Genomic DNA, 25,837 nt, shown 5'->3' with positions numbered 1-25,837 from the left:
TAATGTATATCATGTACACACTTCCCATTTGTGGAATAAAATGTTCTTCAAAATTTGGGGCATATGAAAATACTTTCTGTGTAGCCAGGCTTTGTGGTGTATAGTAAAAGACAAAAGATTGAGATTAAAAGGATAAAAGAATGAATCAGAAAATAGAGAAATCAGACAATAAAGGTAATCATTGAGGTATTTAGAAAAAGTCAACCTGCTGGTTATATCAGAATGATTTTCATGTGGAAAACCAGAAGAACATGAGGAATATCAAACAACAGTGAAAATAGTACTATGGTCAAATAGCGACATTGATAATGTCTATAAAACATTGTCTAGCTATGTCTATGGAAAATCGATTTTGTTTAAGCAGTCTTTGCTTCTAAACATGGAAAGTAAAAGCTTCTTTGAGACATTGTCTTAGTTAATGTCCACGGAAATGTTTATTTTCTACAGACGTGTAAGAAGCAAAGAAATTAAAAAAACAAGATTATATTTAGTTACTCTGTCAGTCTGTTAGGTTTTAAATGAAAAAATTATGTGTGGAGTTGAAGGGGCATTTATAATCCATCTCAGATATGACTCAACAGTTCAAGAGGAAAAAATAAAAGAATAAATTCATCATATCTAAAATAAAACCTAGGGCTGTGTGAATGAAAAAACTAATAAACAAAATCATGCAGCTGCTTTTGTTGGTTTTAATGTTCTTCACTAAGATTGAAGAGCAACACTGGGTAGATAGACATTTCCCTCTTACATATAAAGTCTGGAAAAAAAAATGAATGAAAAAACTAATAAACAAAATCATACAGCTGCTTTTGTTGGTTTTAATGTTCTTCACTAAGATTGAAGAGCAACACTGGGTAGATAGACATTTCCCTCTTACATATAAAGTCTGGAACTGCAATTAAAAGAAGGTGAATTCAGGTGGTAAATAATGACGGTCAACCTGACTTTGACATCTGGAAAGGCAATCTTTTCAGCTACCCAAAATCTGTCCCTCTCAACAGTCAACTTTCCAAAAAAGTCAGTATTTTTTTCTAAAAGGCCATTAGTCTGATAAACATCCACAAAACTGTAGCACTTACAGTTGTTATGAGCTGTTATATGACAACTCCTTTGTTATCACCCACCATGTGTAAAATTTTGCAAGACAGAATAAAAATGAGCTAATATGAGAATTACAAACAGACTAATAAGGGAAATGAATTCAAGCAGTGTGGTATTCACGGCTTTTAAATTATAGCACGACTGTAAACTGCATTTCTGGCTTATTCGGGGATAACACAATAAAGGAATTGGTGGAAAGTGCTTACCTTTTCACTAAGTGGTGGTAAGCTAAGTTTGGGATGTGCTAAGTTTGAGATATTGACGGGGCCCTAAGGAAGAAATCTCCTGTACGAGGCAGGAAATTTGAGATTTGAAATTTATACATCTTGAAAATCCAGAACCTAAGGATAAGAAATAATGCTGTTTTGGAAAGAATGTGGACAAATGCACAGGAAAATAAAATATGAGATGAAAAGGCAAGGGGGAGTGAAATAAGGGATAAAGAGGTAAAAGAATAAAAGCAAATGAGTAAGGAGAAAAAAGCGCCATTGAAAAACTTGGAAGATAGAAGTTACATGAAAAATGAAGCAAGACAGGATTGCATAGAACAATCTAACATTTGCTGGTCTCTTCCCCACAGATAGAATTCAGACCTTTACATTGCTGTGACAGCACTGCCAACCTCTAATGTGTTTATCTGAGCATACAAATATCCTTCACCTAACTAGACTGAAAGGAAACATTGAGTAACATTTCGTTTAAGAACTCTGTAAAGGTGAGTGCCAGATGCAAAGAACCCCATGTTCCTTTCATTATGACATGAGAACAATATATTTTATGAATGAAGGGAGAGATGAAAGGGAGCTGGGGAGAGGATGATGGAGGGAGTAAGAGAGACAACTAGGTAGATATAGATACAGTGGTAGATTAGATATAGATGACTTAACACTTACACGGAAGCCCTGATGGTGCAGTGGCTATGCACTTGCCTGCTAACCAAAAGGTCAGGGGTTCAAACTCACCAGCTGCTCCATGGAAGAAATATGTGGCAGATTGCTTCTGTAAAGATTACAGCCTTATTAACCCTCTGGGGCAGTGCTACTCTGTTCTACAGGGTCACTAGGAGTTGGAATCTATTCAACAGCAACAGGTTTTGTTTGGTTTTCTAACAAACAGAGCTCACCATGTGATAGATGATTGCTAGATAGGTAGGTGGATTAAAAAAAATTTTTTTATAGACAAAATTAATTTAAGATTTTCAAACATTTGTACAAATCCATTTAAGGCTAATCTTAATTTTAAAATGAGGAAATTGAAACACAGAGAAGTTCAATGACTTGGCCAAGAACGAAGTGATGGAGACATAAACTCAGCAGACCACTCCTGATTTTTCACGCTTAACAATCCACTATATGGCAGACAGATTTGAGAAGCTAGGTAGATAGAGAAGAGGGAGGGAGGAAGGGAGCGAGAAATAGAGATGAGATAGATACAGAGAGAGAGATCTTCATATAAACAGATACTTAAATGATTAGGTTTCATATAGAAGATCTCATCAAATCTAGGGTATTCCAGCTCAGTGGCCACTGCTGGGGCAGTGTTTATATAAATCAGTCTTCTTTTGTGAAAATTTCTAATGATTTTGAAAATTATCTCAACAGCATATTGAAGGTTGGAAATGTTGCCATGGAGTGACTGAAGCAAAAAAGTCAGGCTTATCCTCCACATCTTGTCTCTTTCATTGCAGCTGTACATAAGATAACAGCCATGGAAGGAGAAAAATATGAGTTCCCCAAATGCGTGCGTCTCGTTGGGCTTCTCAGATCATCCGTGGCTAGAGATGCCCCTCTTTGGAGTGGTCTTAGTCTCCTACATCCTGACTCTGATGTGAAACAGCTCCATCATCCTTCTCACCCTGCTGGATCCTAGACTCCATACTCCTATGTACTTCCTCCTAGACAATCCCTCTGTGCTGGACCTCTGTGTCACCACCACCATTGTACCCCAGCTGCTGGTCAACCTCTGGGGAACAAAAAAGATGATTACTTACTGGAGCTGCTTCACACAGGCCTACCTCATCCACTAGACAGGATGCACTGAATGCATCCTGCTGGCAGCAATGGCCTTTGATCGCTACGTGGCTATCTGCCAGCCACTCCAGCACACCGTCATCATGCATCCCCAGATGTGTGTGAAGCTGGCAGTTGCCACCTGGTCCAGTGACTTAGCCAATTCTCTGCTCCAAGCCACCCTTACCCTTCAACTTCACTGCTGTGGTCACCACACCGTAGACCACTTCTTCTGTGAGGTGCCTGTTCTGATCAAGTTAGCCTGTGAAGACACCACTGCTAATGACCTGTCCTTAGCCATGGGAGCCATCCCCTTTGCACTGGTAGCTCCATTTCTTGTGCTGATCTCCTATACCTTCCTTGCTAAGGCTGTGCTAAAGTTATCTTTGGCTGAAGGAAGGCACAAGTTTTTCAGCACCTGCAGTTCCTACATGGTCGTTGTCACCATGTATTATGGTCCTGCCACCTACCTGTATCTCCAGCCCCCAGCCAAGAGCACCCAGGCCAAATTCATGTCCTTCATCTACTGTATTATCACCCCACTGCTGAATCCACTTATCTACGCCTTAAGAAACAAGGATGTGAAGAGGGCATTGGAGAGGATTCTATAATTCCATGGAGGGATAAAATCCTAAAAAGTGTAAAAGCCATAAAAATCCTGCCTCTTGGAACAGCCACATGCAAGCTTTCAATGAGTACTGCTACTCCTGTGCTTCCAAAGGAATGCCCAAGAACTTCAGGGAAAGATGTCCATATCTCATCAACCATCCTGACGTTTAGGGAAACTCATCTTATCAGAAAATGCTATCTTCTAAAAGCTCAGATAGAGCCATTGTATCCCAACTGTTACCAAATGCCCTGTTTTCAGTGGACAGAACAATCAGGAATGTTCACGCCTCTGTGGGAGGATGAATGACACCATCTTTTTCAAGCTTCCTCCTACAACAGCTCCTATTTGCCTGGCACTCTCCAAGTAAATGTGATTTTAAAAAACAAGATTTTTAAAGGACACTTGCATTGGATTTATCACATCTCCTACACAAGTTTCTTTTAGACCTCTCCTGGTTTATCTGCTCTTAGTCCCTCGCAAACTCTTCCCTTCCTCAAACACCAGGCTACCCTACATTTTACCACAGTCTTACTTCATCAATTCCCTCTACTCCTTTTCGATCATTTGTTTAAGACAATGATTTCACCTTCAAGACAAAAATAATTTAATTTTCTTTCAATTAATGTAGGATGGATAAAATATGATTCAACATGCATTCATATTGCATCCATGTGTATGAATCATCACCTGCATTTGTCTAGTTTCTACTTTTCGCTGTAAGCTTTTAAACATTCAGGGACTCTCTCTTCCTTGGGATACTGATCAATAAATATTAAGCTCTATAATACTTAAAACTATAATGTGGATCTGTGATTGAATAGAGGTTTAAACTAAGGGTTAACTAAGTACAAAGGTGGTGTGAACAAGAAGCACAGAATGTTCCTTTTGGATTTGTTTTACTCACCGGGTAAAACTATGGGTGACCCTCTTTGCTAGATGATGTCTACTTTTGATCTCTTGTTACAAAGCAAGAGGTAGAGATTTTAGTTAATTAAGAAATGTGAACCAGGCTTTTATATGGACACTTTTTTTTTATTCTTTCCCCAGCAATACTATTTAAGAGCAGATATTACCAAAACTATCTTCAACCATCTTCTTTGTGAGCTGTCTTCCTTTTTCCACACATCAGCAGAAATAGATTCCTCAGCCCAACATTTTAGGAATGGAGACAAATGCTTGCCTCAAAATGAGATATCTGCTTCAAAGAGATAGTGGCTCTGAACCCTCCTTTAAACTTTCTTAGGTCAGAGATGACTTTCCAGGATGATATCCAGTCAGAACTCCATTAGCTCATTTGAATCATGTCTAATGGACAGGTTTGTCTCTTATCTTTAATATATTAAACATTAAGCAGGAACATTTTTTTAGAAATTCTGAGAACATAACCTGTACCATTTGTTGTAACCTTCTGATTTTTTCTTTCTGTGGAGCCCTGGTGGTACAGTGGTTAAGCATTCAGCTGATAACCAAAAGGTTGGTGGTTCAAATCCACCAGCTGCTCCTTGGAAACCCTATGGGGCAGTTCTACTCTGTCCTATAGGGGCGCCATGAGTCAAGGGCAATGTTTTTTTTTTTTTTTTTCAGGATGGGGAGAGAGAATGGCAAGCTCTTGCTGTAAATTACTTTGTTGTCACAGTTATTAACTTTAACTTGTTTTCCAAGAAAGAGGAAAAGCATTAAAGTTGTGTTAAGGCACCTCAGAATCTTTAATGGGAAATTAAGCAAGAGCCTTCCAGAGGTACTCTAGGGAGATCTCTGTCAAGAACAGAGGCTTGTTTCTGAGAAAGGAATTTATTGAACTAGTGAATAGTGATATACAATGGGAGAATTTAAAGAGTAAAGCAAGCTGGCCACTAAAGATAATGGCAGTAGCTTGCTAGCAACATACTTCAGTCTTGAGTATAAATCTCAACTCTATTGATGCAGAAACTCATATACTCTGGGTCTGTGCAACACTTTCTTAAAACTCACAAAACAACTGCTCATATAAGAAAGAAGTCATTGGAAATCATAATAAAAGATTAATCAAATATACTTTTCATCTGAAAACCTCTGCTTTATTTCTTTTTGATTAAACAAGCATGATAAATATGAATCTCCGTGACTTCTTTTTAAAGACCGGATTCTAATACTAAAATAGAAGTTGACCACCAAAAGATGAGAAATAGAAGACAGGCAAATTGATAAACATGGATGGATGAAGGAGAGGCAGGAAGCTTTGGCCTGAGTCTATCACCTGGATGAAATCAGCTGATGCGTCCTTCAATATTTCCTACATGTTGTGTGGCTGTTAGCTACCATGGAGCTGTCCCCCAATTTGCAATAACCCCATGCACAAGGAAACAAATCACTGCCCAGTCCTGTCCTTCCTTATGATTGGTTGTGGACTGGGAAGTTGTGATCTATAGAACTTTCATTGGCTGTTTTTCAGAAGTAGCTCAAAAGGCCTTTCTTCCTAGTTTGTTTTAGTTTTGAAGTTCTGCTGAAATCTGTTCGCTTCATGGCAACACAGAAACCTCCACTGACAGATGGGTAGTGGCTGTGCATGAGGCACACTGACCGGGAATCGAACCTGGGCCTCCCACATGTAAGATGAGAATTCTACCACTGAACCACCGCTGCCCCTCATTTCCTACCTAAGTTAACTACACTCTTGAGATTCCATGCCATAAATGATAATTTTTTTAATTACCCGTTTATTTGGTGGTGATTTTGCCCCACAGAACAATCCTTCTTAGTATCAGTAGTATTCAGGATGGATGAAAAAAATGTATATGTATAACAGAGCAAAACATTACCCAGTCCTACTCCATCTTCATGATTATTGGTGTGTTTGAGTCCATTGTTGTGACATTGTGTCATTCTATCTCACTAAGAGTTTTCCTCATTTTTGCTGACCTCTATTTTGCCAACTGTGATTTTTTTTCTGATAATCGACCTTTCCAGATGTGTCCAAAGTAATGGAGCCAAAGTCTTGCCCACAGAGATGTGGCAATGCCTTTAAATAAGAAGCCTTAATCCAGAAATGATTCCCCTGGAAGAAGGGTGATTGTGCAAAGGGGGGGTGAGAAAAAAGGTGATTGTGTAAAGGGGTACGGGAAAAAAGAACTGGTAGTCCGCTTCTGAGTTATTAGGGAGATCCTAAAGAGAACATGACAGGTGAAGCATCAGCATCTCTCAAAAATGTTTTTTTCAGTTTCTATGTAATACCTTTCATGCAGCCTTTTGGAATTTCAGAAATTATTTCATTTTAGAATGAAGGATGAGACAGGACAGAAGCTACCTGACTCCTGCTCCTAGAAATAGTGAATACATTTTCCGAAAGAAAAAAACTGGTACTTGGTGAGCAAGTCTTCCCAGTGCCATGCCCTGACAGTTTTTCCAAGAGCAGAACAAAGATGAGCAAAAGGCTTCTTGGGCAACAACAGAAAGACTCTGAAAATTGTAATTTTAGTGTAGCCAGGGAAACCTTAAATAAAATCAAAATACAATAAATAATATCAGACCTATAACAAAAGAAGAGATTGAAGAGGTAATTAAAAAAAAAAAAATCCAATCAAAAAAGCCCTGGCCCAGACAGCTTCACTAAAGAATTCTGTCAAACATTCAGAGAAAAGCTCACACAAACACTATTCAAACTATTTCAGAGTATGAAAAAGGAAGGAATACTCAAGAATTCATTCTATGAAGCCAATGTAACCCTGATACTGAAACCAGGCAAACATATGACAAAAAAAAGAAAATTACAGACCTATATTCCTCATGAATACAGATACAAAACTTCTGAACAAAATTCTAGACAATAGAACTTATACAGCACATCAAAAAAAAAAAAAAAATCACATCATCCTGGGACCAGAAGAACTAGTTGGTGCCCGGCCACAATCGATGACTGCCCTGACAGGGAGCACAGCAGAGGACCCCTGAGGGAGCAGGAGATCAGTGGGATGCACACCCCAAATTCTCATAAAAAGACCAAACTTAATGGTCTGACTGAGACTAGGAATCCCAGCGGCCATGGTCCCCAGACCTTCTGTTGGCACAGGACAGGAACCATCCCCGAAGAAACTCATCAGAAATGAAAGGGACTGGTCAGCGGGTGGGAGAGAGACGCTGATGAAGAGTGAGCTAATTATATCAGGTGGATACTTGAGATTGTGTTGGCAACTCTTGTCTGGAGGGAGGATGGGAGGATAGAGAGAGAGGGAAGCCGGCAAAATTGTGAAGAAAGGAGAGACTGAAAGGGCTGACTCAAGAGGGGGAGAGCAAGTGGGAGTAGGGAGTGAGATGTATGTAAACTTATATGTGACAGACTGATTGGATTTGTAAACGTTCACTTGAAGCTTAATAAAAGTTAATTAAAAAAAAAAATCACCATCAAGTGGGATTCATACCAGGTATGCAAGGATGGTTAAATATTAGAAAATCAATCTACATGATACACCACATAAGTAAAACAAAGGAAAAGAACCACATGATCATCTCAACTGAAGTAGAAAGGGGTTTGATAAAATCCAACACCAATTCCTGATAAAAAAAAAAAAACCCTTAGCAAAATAAGAATAGAAAGGAAATTCTTCAACATAATTAAAGGCATATATACAAAACCAACAGCCAACATTATTCTCAACTGAGAGAGACTAACAGCATTCTCCTTGAGAATGGGAACCAAACAAGGATGCTGTTTACCACGAATTTTATTCAATTTTGTACTGGAAGTCTTAGCTAGAGCAATAAGGAAACAAAGGGAAATAAAAGACATCCAAACTGATAAGAAAGAAGTAAAACTATCCCTACATGCAGATGACATGGTCCTATACATAGAAAATCCCAGAGACTGCCCAAGAAAACTACTGGAACTAATAGTCAGATTTAGCAAAGTGGCAGGGTGCAAGATCAACATACAGAAATCAGTTGGATTCCTCTATACTAACACAGAAAACTCCGAAAAGGAAATCAAGAAAACAATACCACTTATAATAGGCACCAAAAGATAAAATACTTGGGAATAAACCTAACTAGAGATGTAAAAGATTTACGCACAGAAAAGTACAAAACGCTACTGTAGGAAACCAAAAGAGACTTACATAAATGGAAAAACATACCATGCTCAAGTATAAGAAGACTTAATATTGTGAGAAGGTCGCTATTACCTAAAGCAATCTACAGATGTAAGGCGATCCCAACCCAAATTCCAATAACATTCTTTAATGAGATGGAAAAAATAATCACCAACTTTATATGGAAATGAAAGAGGCCCTGGAAAAATAAAGCATTACTGAAGAAGAGTAGACTAGGAGACCTCACACTTTCTGACACAGCCACGGTAGTCAAAACAGCCTGGTACTGGTACAACAATAGACACATAGACAAATGGAACAGAATTGACAACCCAGAAATAAATACATCCATGTATGGACAGGTGATCTTCAACAAATGGTTGAAATTCATTAAATGCGGAAGAGATAGTCTCTTTAACAAATGGTGCTGGCTGCTGGCAAAGCTGTATATCCATTTGCAGAAAAATGAAACAGGATCCATACCTCACACCGTACACAAAAACTAACTCAAGATAGATCAAAGACCAAATTATAAAAATTAAAACTATAAGGATCATTGAAGAAAAAATAGGGACAAACATAGGGGCCCTAATTTATGGCATAAATAGACTATCAAGCATAACTAAAAATGCACAAACTGCAGAAGATAAACTAAATGACTAAAAAAAAAAAAACTAGACCTCCTAAAAATCAAATACTTATGCTCTTCAAAAGAGTTTTCCAGAAGGGTAAAAAGAGTACCCGTAAGCTGGGGAAAAAAAATTTGGCAACGACATATCTGACAAGGGTCTAATCTCTAAAATTTACAGAAAACTCCAACACTTCAACAATGAAAGACAAAGAATCCAATTTAAAAATGGGCAAAGGGCATGGACAGACACTTCACCAAAGAAGGCATTGAGGAGGCCAATAAGTAGGTGAAGAAATGCTCAAAGTCATTAGCCATTAAAGAAAGGCAAATTAAAGCTGCAATGAGATACCATCTCACACCGGCTATGATGGCACTGATCAAAAACACAGAAAACAGCAAATGCTGGTGAGGCTTCAGGTAGATTGAAACTAATACACTGCTGGTGGGAATGTAAACTCGTAAAACCACTAAGGAGAATGCTACGTGCTTTTTCAGAAAGCTATGAATAATAATACCATATGATTCAGCGATCCCACTCGTAGGTATATATCCTAGAGAAATCAGAGCCATGACACAGACATATGCACATCCATGTTCATTGCAGCGTTCATCACAATAGCATAAAGATGGAAACAACCATAGTGCTCATCAACAGATGAAAGGATAAACAAACTGTGGTACATACATACATCATGATAAACAGAGAAAATATTGACTTTTTCAAGCATTTCATTTTACTGGCATCCACAGTCAACGTCCATGGAAGCAGCAGTCAAGAAATCAAAGGATGGGCAGATCTGCTGCAAAAGACCTCTTTAAAGTGTTAAAAAGCAAAGATGTTACTTTGAGGACTAAGGCATACCTGACCCAAGCCGTGATATTTTGATTGCCTCATATGCATGTGAAGGCTGGACAATGAATAAGGAAGACTGAAGAAGAATTGATGCCTTTGAATTACAGTGTTGGCAAAGAATATTGGATACACCATGAACTGCCAGAAGAATGAACAAACTTGTCTTGGAAGAAGTACAGCCAGAATGCTCCTTAGAAGCTGGGATGGTGAGACTTTGTCTCACATACTTTGGACATGTTATCAGGAGGGACCAGTCCCTGGAGAAGGACATTATGCTTGGGAAAATGAGGGTCAGCACAAAAGAGGAAGACCCTCAATGAGATGGATTGACACAGTGGCTGCAACAATGGGCTCAAGCATAGCAATGGTTGTTAGGATGGCCCAGGACCACGCAGTGTGTCATTCTGTTGTACATAGGTTTGCAATGAGTCAGAACCAACTCAATGGTATCTAACAACTATAACAAATCTTTCAATTTGGTTAAGTCTTACTAAAAAACCCACTGCCATTGAGTTGGTTCCGACTCATAGTGACCCCACTATAGGATGGCGAAAAACTACCCCATAGGGTTTCCAAGAAGCAGCTGGTAGATTCAAACTGCCGACCTTTTGGTTAGCAGCCAAACCCTTAACCACTGTGCCACCTATTAGTTCATGGAAAATATTAGTCAAGGCCCATATTGAAGAAAGTAGTAGAGGTGGTGGAGAAAAATCATGAGTTTAGCTAAACTCTTGGGGCACGTTGAAGAAACAGCAGAGTAACAGCAAGGGGTGTCAACTGAGGTTAGGAGAATGATGCAGACCCTGCAAATTCCCAATTTTGGGGGGCCGAGAAATATCTTTGCTGGACATTATGGATGCTATGTTATAGAGTAATAGCACAGGGGCATCAGGAAGTTGAGAATGCCTTCCTCCTGCTCCCTGCTGCTCATCTACACTAAGTCCATTCCCAGACTTTCTTTTCTGCTATTGGCAGTGTCCCCTGCCTTCTTGCTTTCCACTCCACATTCACGCTGCTGTCCGGGTCCAGCACTCATCATGCTGGGATGCTTCAGTATCCCCTCAAAAAAATATTCATTTTATCATCCTTCTTTTTGGTCAGAATCTCCTTTTACAGGCTGCCTTCCCATAAAGTAAATTTAAAATAATTAGTTGAACAATCAAAATTAGGTTCCCCATCTTCCACCAACAAAATTCAATGGTCTCCAGTAGCCCCCAACTAGCCACCTCTCCTCCAGGCACAGAATCTGCTAACATAAATCTCTCCAAACATGTCTGCGTAAAAGTGCTCCCGCCAGAATGATGGTCCTACACTACCCTAATTCCGTGTTCATATCAATGGTCCATTCTACCTTCTGGCTACTCTAATTTCCATGTTCTTATAGTGTCTGCTGCCTCTGAGAACTTACGGAAATTAGTTTCTTATCAGATACTTGGGATAAAGAAAAATGCAATTTTGTCTGCAACCTAACCTTTTAATATGTTTAAATTTCTCTCCAGACCACATTTTAAATGCTTGGATTGTCAACATTTTTCAATTTTTCGTATCACCCATCCATACCTGCCACAGTTTTTAGTTGTTATTACTATTTAATAATTAAAAAAATAAATGTGCCTTATCATTTTACCCTTATTCATCTACTTCTTACTGGATTATGTTTTCATTCTTATGTGAGATTATCTGTTTTATTTATTCTCTTACAAATATTTACTCTAGACATTGGCACACTGTGGTAAATCCCTTACATCAGAAACTTCTAGAAAATAAGAACTTGCTGTGGTCATTAAATCTGAGATATGGATTTCTCAGGCTTCTGAAAATGCAGAGAACTTTAACTTTGAATAGTGGAAACACACAGGCCGCTCTTCCCTCCTTTGAGTAGAAAGGATGCCATTTATTTGTATGACACTTTCAATTAAATGAGGCAGGCATCTCACTTCAATCATTTCAGCATACCTCAAAGTGACTTAAAATCCTAGCGCAAAGGAATCCAAAAGAAATGTGTTTATGATACGCTCTATCTGATGCCATTGGGTGGGCAAGGCCCTACGTACCCTTAAATAACCCTGCTTTATGACAGCTCCTGCTGCGTCAGTGTCTGTTTCTAAGGAACCATCCATGAGAAGCTTCTTTCCACCGTATTCTGATGTGAAGATATGTTCTTACCACTCACAATTCCCACTCTACGAAGTCACAGGAACACTTCTTCCCTGCCTGGGAAAGCTATGCATCCCTTGAGCATTTAGTTGGGTCTTAGCTTGTGACTTTTGAGCCTTTGACTGACTATAGTTTCCTCTTTTCTCTGGCTTCTGGGAAGTGTGAGATCTACGTTATGGCCCATGGCCCTTATTCTTTAATTGTAAAGCACTCCTTCCTGGCTTCTCACAATGCTAGCTCTTCCCAGTATTTCTAGTTCAGCTCAAATCTTACCTCTTCAGAGAGGTTTTCTCTGACCATATAGCTAAAATGTTTTCCAAGAGATATTGCCAGATAAATTTACTTCTTAACACTTCCTCTGTTTTTGCCTTTTAAGGTATATACTTGCTTATTTTCAAAAGAAAACTCGATAAATAAATAATTTTTACCTTTCATGTAACCTCACTGCCTTGCACATATTCAGTACAGTGTAGTCTCTTAGCAAACATTCTGTGAATAAATGAACAATTGAATTAGGGACCCATTTAGGATATTAACCCCAAAATTTAAAGATGTACCTATAAAATATCTTTTTCTACAATAATTATAGCTCTAAAATATTGAAATTTATTATCATCTTGATTGTTTTCTACTCCACTTTTTCTAGGTCTTATCTTGCCTCTATTTTTTTACTCTGACTCTAAAACATTTTTATATGTTTGTGACCTCCCCTCCAGGCACAGAACCTGCTAACATCAATCTTTCCAAGCGTATCCACATGTAAGTGCTCCCACCAGAATGATGGTCCTCCACTACCCCAATTCCCTGCTCGGATCAATGGTCCATTCACCTTCTGGCTACTCTGATCTCCATGTCATCATGGTGTCTACTGCCTCTGAGGACTTACAGAAATTAGTTTCATATCAGTTAGTTGGGATAAAGAAAAATGCCATTTTGCCTGCTACCTAAACATTTAATATATTTAAATTTCTCTCCCAAACCATAATGCATTTTGACAGAAATGTAATTTTCACTTTTCTATAGTAGACCTTTTCTTTTGCACATACCGACATGTCTTTTCTTTAACCGTCTCCACAAGTTGGCACAGAGTGCTTGATGAAGTTGCCCCTCATTCCCTTCATCAGGAAATGGGGCGCACAATTTCTCAAGTCTTGGATTTCCAAACCCAGAAAGATGCGGATGGAGGCAGGCACTTCTCATCATCTCAACTCTCCTGGTCTTTTTCTTCTGTCCCAGGGTTTTGGTCCATAGTATATTAAGGTGACTGCAGAATCTCTCTCAATCTTCCATTGAGTGGTATTTTTATTCCTTTTCCTCTTGAACCTGGGCTGATGTCAGCCATAAATTAACCACCACCATGTGGGGAATGTGACATTTAACCTTTAAAGAAACTGTCAGCTTCCTCTTACTTCCACTGAACATTCTTCTTGTGACACTGAGGTAACCCTGGCAAACACATAGAGGGACCCTGGAGGACAGATCCACATGGAAAGAGAGGCCCCATGGAGTGTCCAGCCCAGGCCCAGCCCAAGCTCCAGTTAAGCCCAGCCAGGGATCAACATCTGCAGATACCACATGGAGCTTAAGAATCACTTAGTTAAGTCCTACCTAATCCCTGACCCACAATAATCATGACCATAGCCTCCATTTGTGTGTTTAAAGATAGCTCTCAAGGTTAAAACTGGCTTCTTTCACCACTGAAGCAATGGATGGTTGACCTCAGTGGGAAGAGCTCTAGGAACATTGGGAATCACTGGGAGTGAAAAAATACATTGCAAAATATTTTAGGGTATTATCTGGCATCAGGTATTTCCTCAAGATACAGTCTTGACATTTTATTTTCTGTGTAGATACATTTTTACTTAGGATTATATTCTCTTTTTTTTTTTTCATGGAAATAATGTGGCAAGCTATTAATGTGATATTTTTCCAAAAGTAAAAAGACTGCTTTAAGCCATTGCCTTTTCATGAGTTGATGACATCATTTGGGGAAGTCTGGCTAACAATTAGTGTGACTATGGAAAAATATGATGATAAATTGTATTCATGAAAATTTAGTCAATCATCTAAACTGAATTAGCCAAAAGTATATTTTTCTAAGTTCTTCCACTATTTTCCTCTTTTTCCAACCTTGATCTGTAATGAAATGCGCACTTTATTAGCATTGGTCTCACTATTCCCTACATGCTTATCTTCTACATTTTATTTGCCCTGTTTTACTTTCTTCAGATACTTTTCCCCTTTTTCCATTGGGATATCTTCCCTTATCTTCCCCTGTGACCAGATTCACCTGGTCTGTATTCCACCAACATCTATGGGGCTTTGAGCAAGTCCCTTCCTCTGCTTAAAGCCTACGGGTATTTAGGGTGTCTGAGAAACCACCAGGGAGGCTGTTAAATGAGTAGATTCCTCTGGTCCACCTTCAGTGCCTCTGGGTCTATTGCCCTGGCACTGAGTCAGGAGGCGGCATTTCAAATAAGAGCTTTATGTGGTCTGGGAGGGAGTCCTCTGGTCTGCTTTAAGAAACACTGTCTCAGTGGGGGTGGTGACCACCTCCCCTCTCAGTCTCCTTCCTCTAAATCATACTCTCATCCATGTAAAATGGAGATTCAAAAAGCTATATTCCTCAATGATTTTTTTTAAAGAAAAGATTGTAAAACTACCTCCCCGAAGGTTTAATTACAGACTGTTTCCTTGTGCTGCAAACTTCTAGTTACTAATTATCCTACTTATTACTAGCTTCTTTCCCTTTCTGATTTCTAGGGACTTCATGTTATGTTTATTTTCCTTTCCTAGTTATAGACTACATAAGAAGTAGTTTATTAAGCACTTTATATGAATTATCTCGCTTAAAAATAACTGGTGATGCAGGTACTGTTACTAGCCATGTTTCACAAATGGAAAATAGAGATAAAGTGAAGAATGATCACTGAGGTGTCTTTGATCCTACAGCTAGAAAGTGGCTGGCTAGGACCTAAATTCATTCACACATGCAACAATTATTTGCATCTCTTAGGTACTGCTCTAGATATAAAAATAGATAGGAAAAAAGAAAAAATCTGTACCCTCATGGAATACATGTTCTATGGGGAGAAAAAAAAAAATATATGGGGAGAAGGAAATATTAAAAGAATATTTTTTAAAAGTCATACTATGTGGTAAAAAATGATAAGGAATATGGAAGAAAAAAATAAGGAATGGTTTTAAGGAAGAAAAAGTACCCCAAAGGGTTCTACTTACCAAATATCAAATTTATTATAAAGCCACAGAAATAAAGATTTGGCGATTTTGTTGAAAAAATAGACAAACAGACCATTGAAGCAGAATAGAAGGCCCAAAAAAGAAACTGGAATGCCTGGGAAATTGGATGTATGGCTTGCCTTTGACTGCAGGAAGAGCAGGTTAAGTGGGAGAGATTGGCAATCTAGGCTTCCCCTGTCAAAGTACCAGAAAACAATTCTAGCCTGTACCCTATAACCAATTACAGAGCCACCTCCACATTTTTAGGTACTTGTAAGAGCAACACACCATACCAAATGCTTTGTAGTTTCCCAGGGTTGCCACACACAAAAAAATAATAGTAATAATGCCACAAAGTGGGTGACTTTAAAGAACAAAAATTTATTTATACACAGTCCAGGAGACTAGAAGTTGAATTCGAAGTACAGGCCATGGCAATTCCTTCTGTGGACTTTGAGGGAGCAACTGTCCCATGTGTCTTCCCTAGCTTCTGGTTCTTCTGGCAATTTTTGATGTTCCTTTACTGCTGTATCTTCACATGGTGTCTTTCCACTGTGTGTGCCTTTCTCTGTGTCTGTTCTCTCCTGTTATAAGACACCACTCAAAAGGGTTTAGGACTAGGACCCACCCTACTCTGGTATGACTTAACTCATAATATCTTCAAACACCCTCCAAACAAGGTCACAGTCAACAGTACCAAAAAATAAAAAACCACTACCTTTGAGTCAATTCTGACTCATACTGACCCCACAGGACAGAGTAGAATTGCCCCAAAGGTTTCCAAGGCTGTAATGGAATCTTTATAGAAGCAGACTGTCACATCTTTCTCCAACAGAGTGGCTGGTGTGTTTGAACTGTCAACGTTTTGGCTAGCAGCCAAGCGCTTAACCACTGCATCACCAAGGCTTCTTTTTCATAGGAACAGGGGTTAAGATTTCAAAATCTGTTTGGAGAACACAATTCAATCCATAACACTGTGGTACATCAATACCTTGCAATGCTCTTTGGTAATCAAAAGGAAAATGTTATTGGTACAAGCCACAACCGTGGATGAATCTCTGGAGAATTATATTCAGCAAAAAACAGTCAATTCCAAAAGACTACATATTGTGTAATCTCAATTATATCACATTTTTAATTGACCAAAAATATAGAAACAGAGAATAGATGAGTTGCTGCCAGGGCTTAATTGGGGGGTTGCAAAGAAAGTGGTGTGACTAGAAAAGGCAATGAGGGATTTGGTGGTGATGGAAGTGTTCTCTATTTTGTGTTTTTTATTTACTATGTGTCAGCATCCTGGTTGAGACATGTTCTACAGTTTTGCAAGATGTTACCACTGGGAAAACTAAGTAAAGGATCTTTGTATTATTTCTTATAACTACATAACAAATCTATAGTTATCTGAAAATAAAAATGTGTAGTTAAAAATGAATTCCATTGTAGTCAATGCAGGGAGAATATCTTTAATCATAAGTGTGTAGCTGTTTTATTTTTTTCTTTAGGATATTTTGTGAATGAGCACTCGTATTTGCTCCTTGTCATTATTCTGATCAGACATGGTGTTAATTCTCAGGAGAAAGTGAAAAATGGGAAGAATATTGAGCAGAATCAATAAGCTGACCACACGTTTGTCTTCTTAATTAGAACCTTGTATTTTGGATTTCTTTTGTAATGTGAAGAGTTGTGTGATATGTCATTGATGCGTGCCAGTTATTAAGTCTGTGTCTCTCAGCTTCAAACCTACACTTGTATCAACTCCTTTGTGAGGCTGGGGCTGGTGTCTTACTAGTCTTCATCCACCAAAAAAAAAACAAACAAACCTGTTGCTGTGGATTGAATTCCAACTCATAGCTAACTTAAAGGACAGACTAGAACTGCCCCATAGGGTTTCCTACACTGTTAACATTACAGAAGCAGATTGACATATATTTCTCCTGTAGAGAGGCTGGTGGTTTCAAACTGTCAACTTTTGGTTAGCAGCCAAACACTTAACCACTGTGCCACTAGGCTTTCTTTCTTCACCCACAAGGGGAGATAAAGGCAGGTATGTTGAAGGCTGGTCGTGGTGGTGAATTTGCTCTTCTGTGTTTGCTTCCCGTTTGCTTTATGTTCTCGCAAACATGACCGTAACAATGCTTATTCACATCCTCAGTGACAGTGTATTAGGAAGTAGTAGTTGAATCACAGCAGATCAAGGTTTCCAACATGTGGTGAGCTGAATCACCATATTGCATCACCTAGATGGCAATGGTACAGCCAGCTGATGGTCCCTCATTAGAAATTAGAAGCCTAAGTGTTTCTCCTCCCTGGACTGCTCCTATGACACATAAGTTCTAAAAATTCCAGTATTTTTCTTCTGCTCCTCCACCTGCAGTGGTCTGCTTATTTCTTTTTTTCTTCTTCAATATCTAGCTAACAGTTTATGATAATAAATTATTTAAAAATAACTGGAGTGGTTTCTATTTCCTGAGTGTACCCTGACTGGAACAAAGTTGCACCTATATTTAAATTCAAAATTAACTCTACATGGTGCACCAAAATGTTCTTTTGATTGTCTCACTGTCTGAAAAGCACATTATTGACCCCTTGTATTAGTATTGATAGTTGAGAGTCACCCAAACCTAAGTACCATAGGCTCTGAACTGAACAAAAACTGACCTTACCCTTAAATTTGAGTTCTTCAGTCCTCCCTAGCCATTTTGTTTTTCCCAAATAGCCTCTTGAGAGCCCCCTTCACATCCCTGTTCCTCAAGGTGTAGATGAGGGGGTTGAGAGTGGGGGTCACCACAGTATAGAAAAGACTCATGAATTTACCTCTTTTCTGGGAAAAATGACTTCGGGGCTGGATGTAGGCTGCAGTGACACTACAGTAGATCAGGAAGACAACCACCAGGTGAGAAGAGCATGTGCGGAAGGCCTTGCTCCTCCCCTCTTGGGACTGGATGGCCAGCACTGCCCAGGCAATGTGGCTGTAGGAGACTAGGATGAGCAGTAGCGGCACCATCAGGAAGATTGCCCCAATCACTGATATCTGAAGTTCATTGATGCGTGTGTCTCCACAGGCCAAGCGGATCAATGCAGGAACTTCACACACAAAGTCATCCACTTGGTGGTGATGGCAGAAGGGCAGCTTCATTGTGGTGGGGGAATGTACCAAGGAGCCAAAAATCCCACTCGCCCAGACCAGGAGTGCCAGCTTCTGACACACCTTTGGGTTCATAATGACCACATAGTGCAGGGGCCGACACACTGCTATGTAGCAGTCAAAAGCCATGACCAACAGCAGGACACACTCAGCAGTACCCAATCCCAGGAAGATGTAGAGTTGAGCTGCACATCCCAGGTAGCTGATGGTCTTGTCTGGGCCCCAGAGGTTGATCAGCATCTGAGGAATGCAGCTGGTGGTGAAGCAAAGGTCTAGGAAGGAGAGCTGGGTGAGGAGGAAGTACATGGGAGTGTGGAGGTGAGAGTCAAGATGGGACAAAACTATGATGGTGATGTTGCCCACTAGGGTGACGATGTAAAAGATGGATACAACCACAAAGAGAATAATTTCCAGCCTGGGGTTATCTGAGAAGCCCAGAAGGATAAAACCATCTGGGGTGGTGTCGTTGGCCATGTCCATCTGGACCCATTGGAATTGGAAGAGCAACACCTCAGGGATTAAGCAGAAAAAAGTGGTTTTTTATTTTGGTAAGACCACATATCATATCTTACTGTTTTCTCTAACATTTTACTGACACTTGTGTCATATCTGTCTTTTCTAGGATGTTGTCACTTATTCCTTTTTTCAGACTTAATCATTCCAGCAAACTCCCAGAAGGTGAGAATGTAGGAGATCAATGTTCTAAACTAACCCCTGCTAAACTTTTGGTAACAGCATTACTTGAATCTTCTACCCTTCTTTTTAGAATCAAAACTACCTTTCAGTTTCTGGTTAAGTGATTTTAGGTTAAAATTTACTTTTTTCTAGTGCCATAAAAACAATACTGTTTCTGTATTCATTCTGAAGCATGTCCACTTCTTTCTTAATGAGCAGCATTCTTCACCTAATGTTGGTCACTGAACATTCTCATTGATTGGCAATAATGCCACCATAATTGCATAAATCTGTGGTGTTCTTTATGACATTACACTGCTAGGTGGTGTTCTATTGGGTGCTGTGATAGAGATTAGTAGCAAACAGCTGTTTAGCTGCTCTCTTCCTACATCTGGGAAAGCCTGTTCCAGTTGCTCTTCCACTAAAAAACTAGAAATAGTTCATTTAATAAATATGCTTGTCTAATTTTTTTGTCTCAGCTCTGTGGCATTGACTGTGCTTTTCCAAATAACACATGTCTGTGAGTTTCAAAACCTCTTATATTGATGAAAAACAAAATTATCTCAGGGGCGTTTTCTAACTGTACAGATAGCCCTGGTGACTTTGGTACTTCCTTTGGTGGACACTGACGTGATGTGAAAATGTCAGCAGTATGAGACCATGCAGATATTAATGTGTGAATGAGCTGGGCTAAATAAAAGAGTAAAACCAGTATCAGTTGCTGTCAAGTGAACTCCAACTCACGGCAGCCCCTTGTGTGTCAGAGTAGAACTGTGCTCCATAGGTTTTCAGTGGCTGATTTTCAGAAGTAGCTTTCTCCCTTGATGCACCTGTGTTCTGTGCTGGACATTATAGACTTCATGACATGGAGATATATCACAGGGGAATAATGAAGTCAAGAACATTCTCCTCCCGCTCTCATCAATGCTAAGTCCATATTCAAACTTTATTTTCTGATGCTGGCAGTGCCCCCTGCCTCTGCCTTTCCACTGCTCACTCACACTGCATCCCAGGTCCAGTTTCCATCGTGCCTTGATGGTACTGCAGGCCCCTGACTTCTCACACGTCCCCTCCAGCAAACATCCCTTTTTCCTTCCCCTTTTTAGGTCAGAATCTTCTTTAATAGACTATCTTCCCACCTGTAAATTTAAAATAATTAGTTGAATTATCATAACTACATTCCCCATTTACTGTCAACAAAATCCAAAAATATCTGTTTAGTCCCCAACTTGTGGTGTTTCCTCCAGGCATGAAGTCTACTGAAATCAATCACTCCAAACATGTCCACATCCAAAATTAATAATTTAATTTTATTCATCTACAAGAATGATGGTTCTCCTCTACCCCAATCTCCCACTTACATCGGTTTCCATTCCATGTTCTGGCTGCTCTAATCACCACGTTTTACTAAAGCTAATTTTACATCAGTTACTCGAACAAAAGAAAATGTGATCTTGGATACTACCGAACTATTTAATGTATTTAATTTTTTCCCCAAGCCACATTCTAAATACTTGAATTGCCAATAGTTTGAGTTGTGTGTATGTGTATGTGTGTGGCTATGAGTCAGACTTGACTCAAAGGCAGCTTTTTTTTTATGACTGTGTGTGTCTCACACAAGCATACCTGCTACAGTTCTTTAAGTAAGAACTTGATCCTACTTTCATTCTTATGTGAGATTTTGTGTGTCTACAGATGTCTACTTTAGACACTGATAAACTGTTGCAAATTTCTGCCATCAGAAACTCCAAGCAAATAAGAACTTGCTGTGCCAATTAATTGCAGATACGGATTTCTCAGGCTTTTGAAAAGCAGGAGAAATTTAACTTTGAGTAGTTTGGAAATATATGGGCTTCTCTTCATCCTTTTGAGTAGACAGGATACCATTCATTTGCATGAGATTTTCAATTAAGTGAGGCAGGCATCTGGCTTCATTCATTTCAGCATACCCCAATGTGACTTAAACAGGAAGAACATCCGCTAAATATCTGTTGTTTTGCAGCCTGAGCCAGTACCTGTTTGTACAGTACCTACTTACTTCTCAGTAATAATTGGTAATAAAACCAATATAAATCAAATTATTATTCAATATTTGTGACTGCATCTATTGACTTTTCAACTGACATAATTGTTTTCCAGCTTACTCTCCCCAACCCCCAGGTAATCCTTATGATGCATTTGTATAACAACATTAGCATCCTTCAAGGAAGGGTTAGAGGTTCCTTCACTTACTTGCCTCCCTCTGGTCTGCGAGCAATTCTTGCAGGAGTTTCAGACTTAGAACTGCAGGAGGAATGTGAAAAGAACTAGGACAACAGGACATCCTGGAAAAGCAGAGAAAGGAGAGGTAGTTTCTGGGCCATGGTTTAGAAAGAAAATTTTAAAATAGGTTAATTTGTGTGTGTGTGTGTGTGTGTGTGTGTGTGATTTTCTCCCTTCCTTTTTCTTAACCCTCGACTATTTAGTAATGATTTTCTTAATTCACATTGTCTGCGTTTGTATGTGACTACTTGTTTTTGTTTTTCAGTTTAACAAAGATATTGATGGATAGCCTGCATTTCTGATAAACGCAGGCTATAACGGGAGGTGTCTTGATTTGAGTTCTAGTCCTACTTCTGTTTCTGAACAGCTGCTCAGCAGTCTCTTGATGGCTCCATGTACAACCTTAATTTTGACCATCAGTATTTGTTTATTTGAAATATATTTCTTTTAGTCTATATTATCTAATTTTCAACATTCTAGACCAGTGGCTTCCTTTTCAGTTCTAGGATTGTATCACTCTATAAACGCTGGTCATTTTGTTTTAAGTTTAAGAACTGTCTTCCATTACCTGTGCTCTAAGGTCTTTTCCATAATAGCATGTCACCTATTAGACCATGCCAGCTTCCCCGTTGTGGCTTCCTAAATTCCTACATAATTATTTCCACAGTTGCTGTGACCCTTTTAAGCCAAATTTTAGACACATCGACCAACCTAATAGGTTAGTACAAGTCTTTGAAGGCCCATGGATTTGGGGAAAGTCTTTTGTTTTTGTTCGTTTGTTTTGTTTTACTAGCATCCGTATTTTTTCTTTTTTTAATTATGCCTAGATGAAAATGTACAGAGAAAATTAGTTTCTCATTAAACAATTGATACACATATTGCATTGTGACATTGGTTGCCAACCCCATGACATGTCAATTCTCCCCTTACAAACTTGGTTTCCCCATTTCCATACATCCAGTTTCCTGTCTCCTCCGGCCTTCTCATCCTTGCCCCTGCACTGGTGTGCTCATTTAGTCTCACATACATGGTTGAACTACATGTATTACTGTTTGTTTTATGGGCCTGTCTAATCTTTGGCTGAAGGTTGAATGTCAGGAGTGGCTCAGTACTGAGTTAAAAGGGTGTCTGGGGGCCATACTCTTGGGGTTTCTCCAGTCTCAGTCAGACTAGTGAAGTCTGGTCTTTTTTTGAGAGTTAGAATTTTGTTCTACTCAAAAAGAAAGACCAGACTTGCTGGTCTGACAGAGGGTGGAAAAACCCTGGGAGTATGGCCCCTGGACACCCTTTCAGCTCAGTAATGAGGTCATTCCTGAGCTTCATCCTTCAGCCAAAGATCGAACAGGCCCATAGAACAAAACAAGACTAAAGGGGAGCACCAGCCCTGGGGCAGGGACTGGAAGGCAGGAGGGAACAGGAAAGCTGGTAGCACGGAACCCAGGATTGAGAAAGGAGAGTATTGACATGTGGGGTTGTTAACTAAGGTCAAAGAACAATGTGTGTACTAACTGTTTGGTGAGAAACTAGTTTGTTCTGTAAACCTTCATCTAAAGTACAGTTTAAAAAAAGAATTTTGTTCTACATTTTTCTCCAGCTCTGTCCAGGACCCTTTACTGTGATCCCTGTCTGAGCGGTCAGTGGTAGTAGCTGGGCACCATCTAGTTATGCTGGACTCAGCCCGGTGGAGGCTGTGGTAATTGTGGTCCTTTAGTCCTTTGGACTAATCTTTCCCTTGTGTGTTTGTTTTTCTTCATTCTCCCTTGCTCTAGATGGGGTAGATCAGTGGAGTATCTTAGATGGCCATCGTAAGCTTTTTTTTTTTTTTTTTTTATAATAACTTTTATTAAGCTTCAAGTGAACGTTTACAAATCCAATCAGTCTGTCACATATAAGTTTACATACATCTCACTCCCTACTCCCACTTACTCTCCCCGTCTTGAGTCAGCCCTTTCAGTCTCTCCTTTCTTGACAATTTTGCCGGCTTCCCTCTCTCTCTATCCTCCCATCCCCCCTCCAGACAAGAGTTGCCAACACAATCTCAAGTGTCCACCTGATATAATTAGCTCACTCTTCATCAGCGTCTCTCTCCCACCCGCTGACCAGTCCCTTTCATGTCTGATGAGTTGTCTTCAGGGATGGTTCCTGTCCTGTGTCAACAGAAGGTCTGGAGAGCATGGCCGCCGGGATTCCTCCAGTCTCAGTCAGACCATTAAGTTTGGTCTTCTTATGAGAATTTGGGGTCTGCATCCCACTGCTCTCCTGCTCCCTCAGGGGTCCTCTGCTGAGCTCCCTGTCAGGGCAGTCATCGATTGTGGCCGGGCACCAACTAGTTCTTCTGGTCTCAGGATGATGTAGGTCTCTTGTTCATGTGGCCCTTTCTGTCTCTTGGGCTCTTAGTTGTCATGTGGGCTTGGTGTTCTTCATTTTCCTTTGCTCCAGGTGGGTTGAGACCAATTGCTGCATCTTAGATGGCTGCTTGTTAGCATTTAAGACCCCAGACGCCACATTTCAAAGTGGGATGCAGAATGATTTCATAATAGAATTATTTTGCCAATTGACTTAGAAGTCCCCGCAAACCATGTTCCCCAGACCCCCGCGCTTGCTCCGCTGAGCTTTGAAGCATTCATTTTATCCCGGAAACTTCTTTGCTTTTGGTCCAGTCCAATTGAGCTGACCTTCCATGTATTGAGTGTTGTCTTTCCCTTCACCTAAAGCAGTTCTTATCTACTGATTAATCAATAAAAAAACCCTCTCCCACCCTCCCTCCCTCCCCCCCTCGTAACCACAAAAGTATGTGTTCTTCTCAGGTTTACTATTTCTCAAGATCTTATAATAGTGGTCTTATACAGTATTTGTCCTTTTGCCTCTGACTCATTTTGCTCAGCATAATGCCTTCCAGGTTCCTCCATGTTATGAAATGTTTCAGAGATTCGTCACTGTTCTTTATCGATGCGTAGTATTCCATTGTGTGAATATACCACAATTTATTTACCCATTCATCCGTTGATGGACACCTTGGTTGCTTCCAACTTTTTGCTATTGTAAACAGAGCTGCAATAAACATGGGTGTGCATATATCTGTTTGTATGAAGGCTCTTGTATCTCTAGGGTATATTCCGAGGAGTGGGATTTCTGGGTTGTATGGTAGTTCTATTTCTAACTGTTTAAGATAACGCCAGATAGATTTCCAAAGTGGTTGTACCATTTTACATTCCCACCAGCAGTGTATGAGAGTTCCAATCTCTCCGCAGCCTCTCCAACATTTATTATTTTGTGTTTTTTGGATTAATGCCAGCCTTGCTGGTGTGAGATGGAATCTCATCGTAGTTTTAATTTGCATTTCTCTAATGGCTAATGATCGAGAGCATTTTCTCATGTATCTGTTGGCTGCCTGAATATCTTCTTTAGAGAAATGTGTGTTCATATCCTTTGCCCACTTCTTGATTGGGTTGTTTGTCTTTTTGTGGTTGAGTTTTGACAGAATCATGTAGATTTTAGAGATCAGGCGCTGGTCGGAGATGTCATAGCTGAAAATTCTTTCCCAATCTGTAGGTGGTCTTTTTACTCTTTTGGTGAAGTCTTTAGATGAGCATAGGTGTTTGATTTTTAGGAGCTCCCAGTTATCGGGTTTCTCTTCATCATTTTTGGTAATGTTTTGTATTCTGTTTATACCTTGTATTAGGGCTCCTAGGGTTGTCCCAATTTTTTCTTCCATGATCTTTATCGTTTTAGTCTTTATGTTTAGGTCTTTGATCCACTTGGAGTTAGTTTTTGTGCATGGTGTGAGGTATGGGTCCTGTTTCATTTTTTTGCAAATGGATATCCAGTTATGCCAGCACCATTTGTTAAAAAGGCTGTCTTTTCCCCAGTTAATTGACACTGGTCCTTTGTCAAATATCAGCTGCTCATACGTGGATGGATCTATGTCTGGGTTCTCAATTCTGTTCCATTGGTCTATGTGTCTGTTGTTGTACCAATACCAGGCTGTTTTGACTACTGTGGCTGTATAATAGGTTCTGAAGTCAGGTAAGGTGAGGCCTCCCACTTTCTTCTTCTTTTTCAGTAGTGCTTTGCTTATCCGGGGCTTCTTTCCC

The 25,837-nt window shown here is 39.7% G+C and overlaps 1 protein-coding gene and 1 pseudogene across 1 annotated transcript; one reads left to right on the top strand and one right to left on the bottom strand.

The window, feature by feature from the left end:
• The first annotated feature begins 928 nt into the window (after nt 1–928).
• On the top strand, nt 929–3,721 carry LOC126059435 (olfactory receptor 2G3-like; annotated as a pseudogene).
• Nucleotides 3,722–18,341: 14,620 nt separating this feature from the next.
• On the bottom strand, nt 18,342–19,286 carry LOC126059434 (olfactory receptor 2H2-like). Its single transcript, XM_049855119.1, has one exon. It carries the CDS (start codon nt 19,284–19,286, stop codon nt 18,342–18,344), a length of 945 nt encoding a protein of 314 aa, XP_049711076.1.
• Nucleotides 19,287–25,837: the final 6,551 nt, after the last annotated feature.

Source organism: Elephas maximus, chromosome 16 (genome assembly GCF_024166365.1).
Source record: "Elephas maximus indicus isolate mEleMax1 chromosome 16, mEleMax1 primary haplotype, whole genome shotgun sequence".
Classification (NCBI taxonomy): domain Eukaryota; kingdom Metazoa; phylum Chordata; class Mammalia; order Proboscidea; family Elephantidae; genus Elephas; species Elephas maximus.
The sequence above is the reverse complement of the archived record's forward strand: the minus strand, read 5'-3'. Positions and strand labels throughout refer to the sequence as shown.

Coding starts and splice junctions, on each gene's coding strand:
- LOC126059434 (XM_049855119.1), bottom strand. CDS start 19,286: ATGGACATGGCCAACGACACCACCCCAGATGGTTTTATCCTTCTGGGC.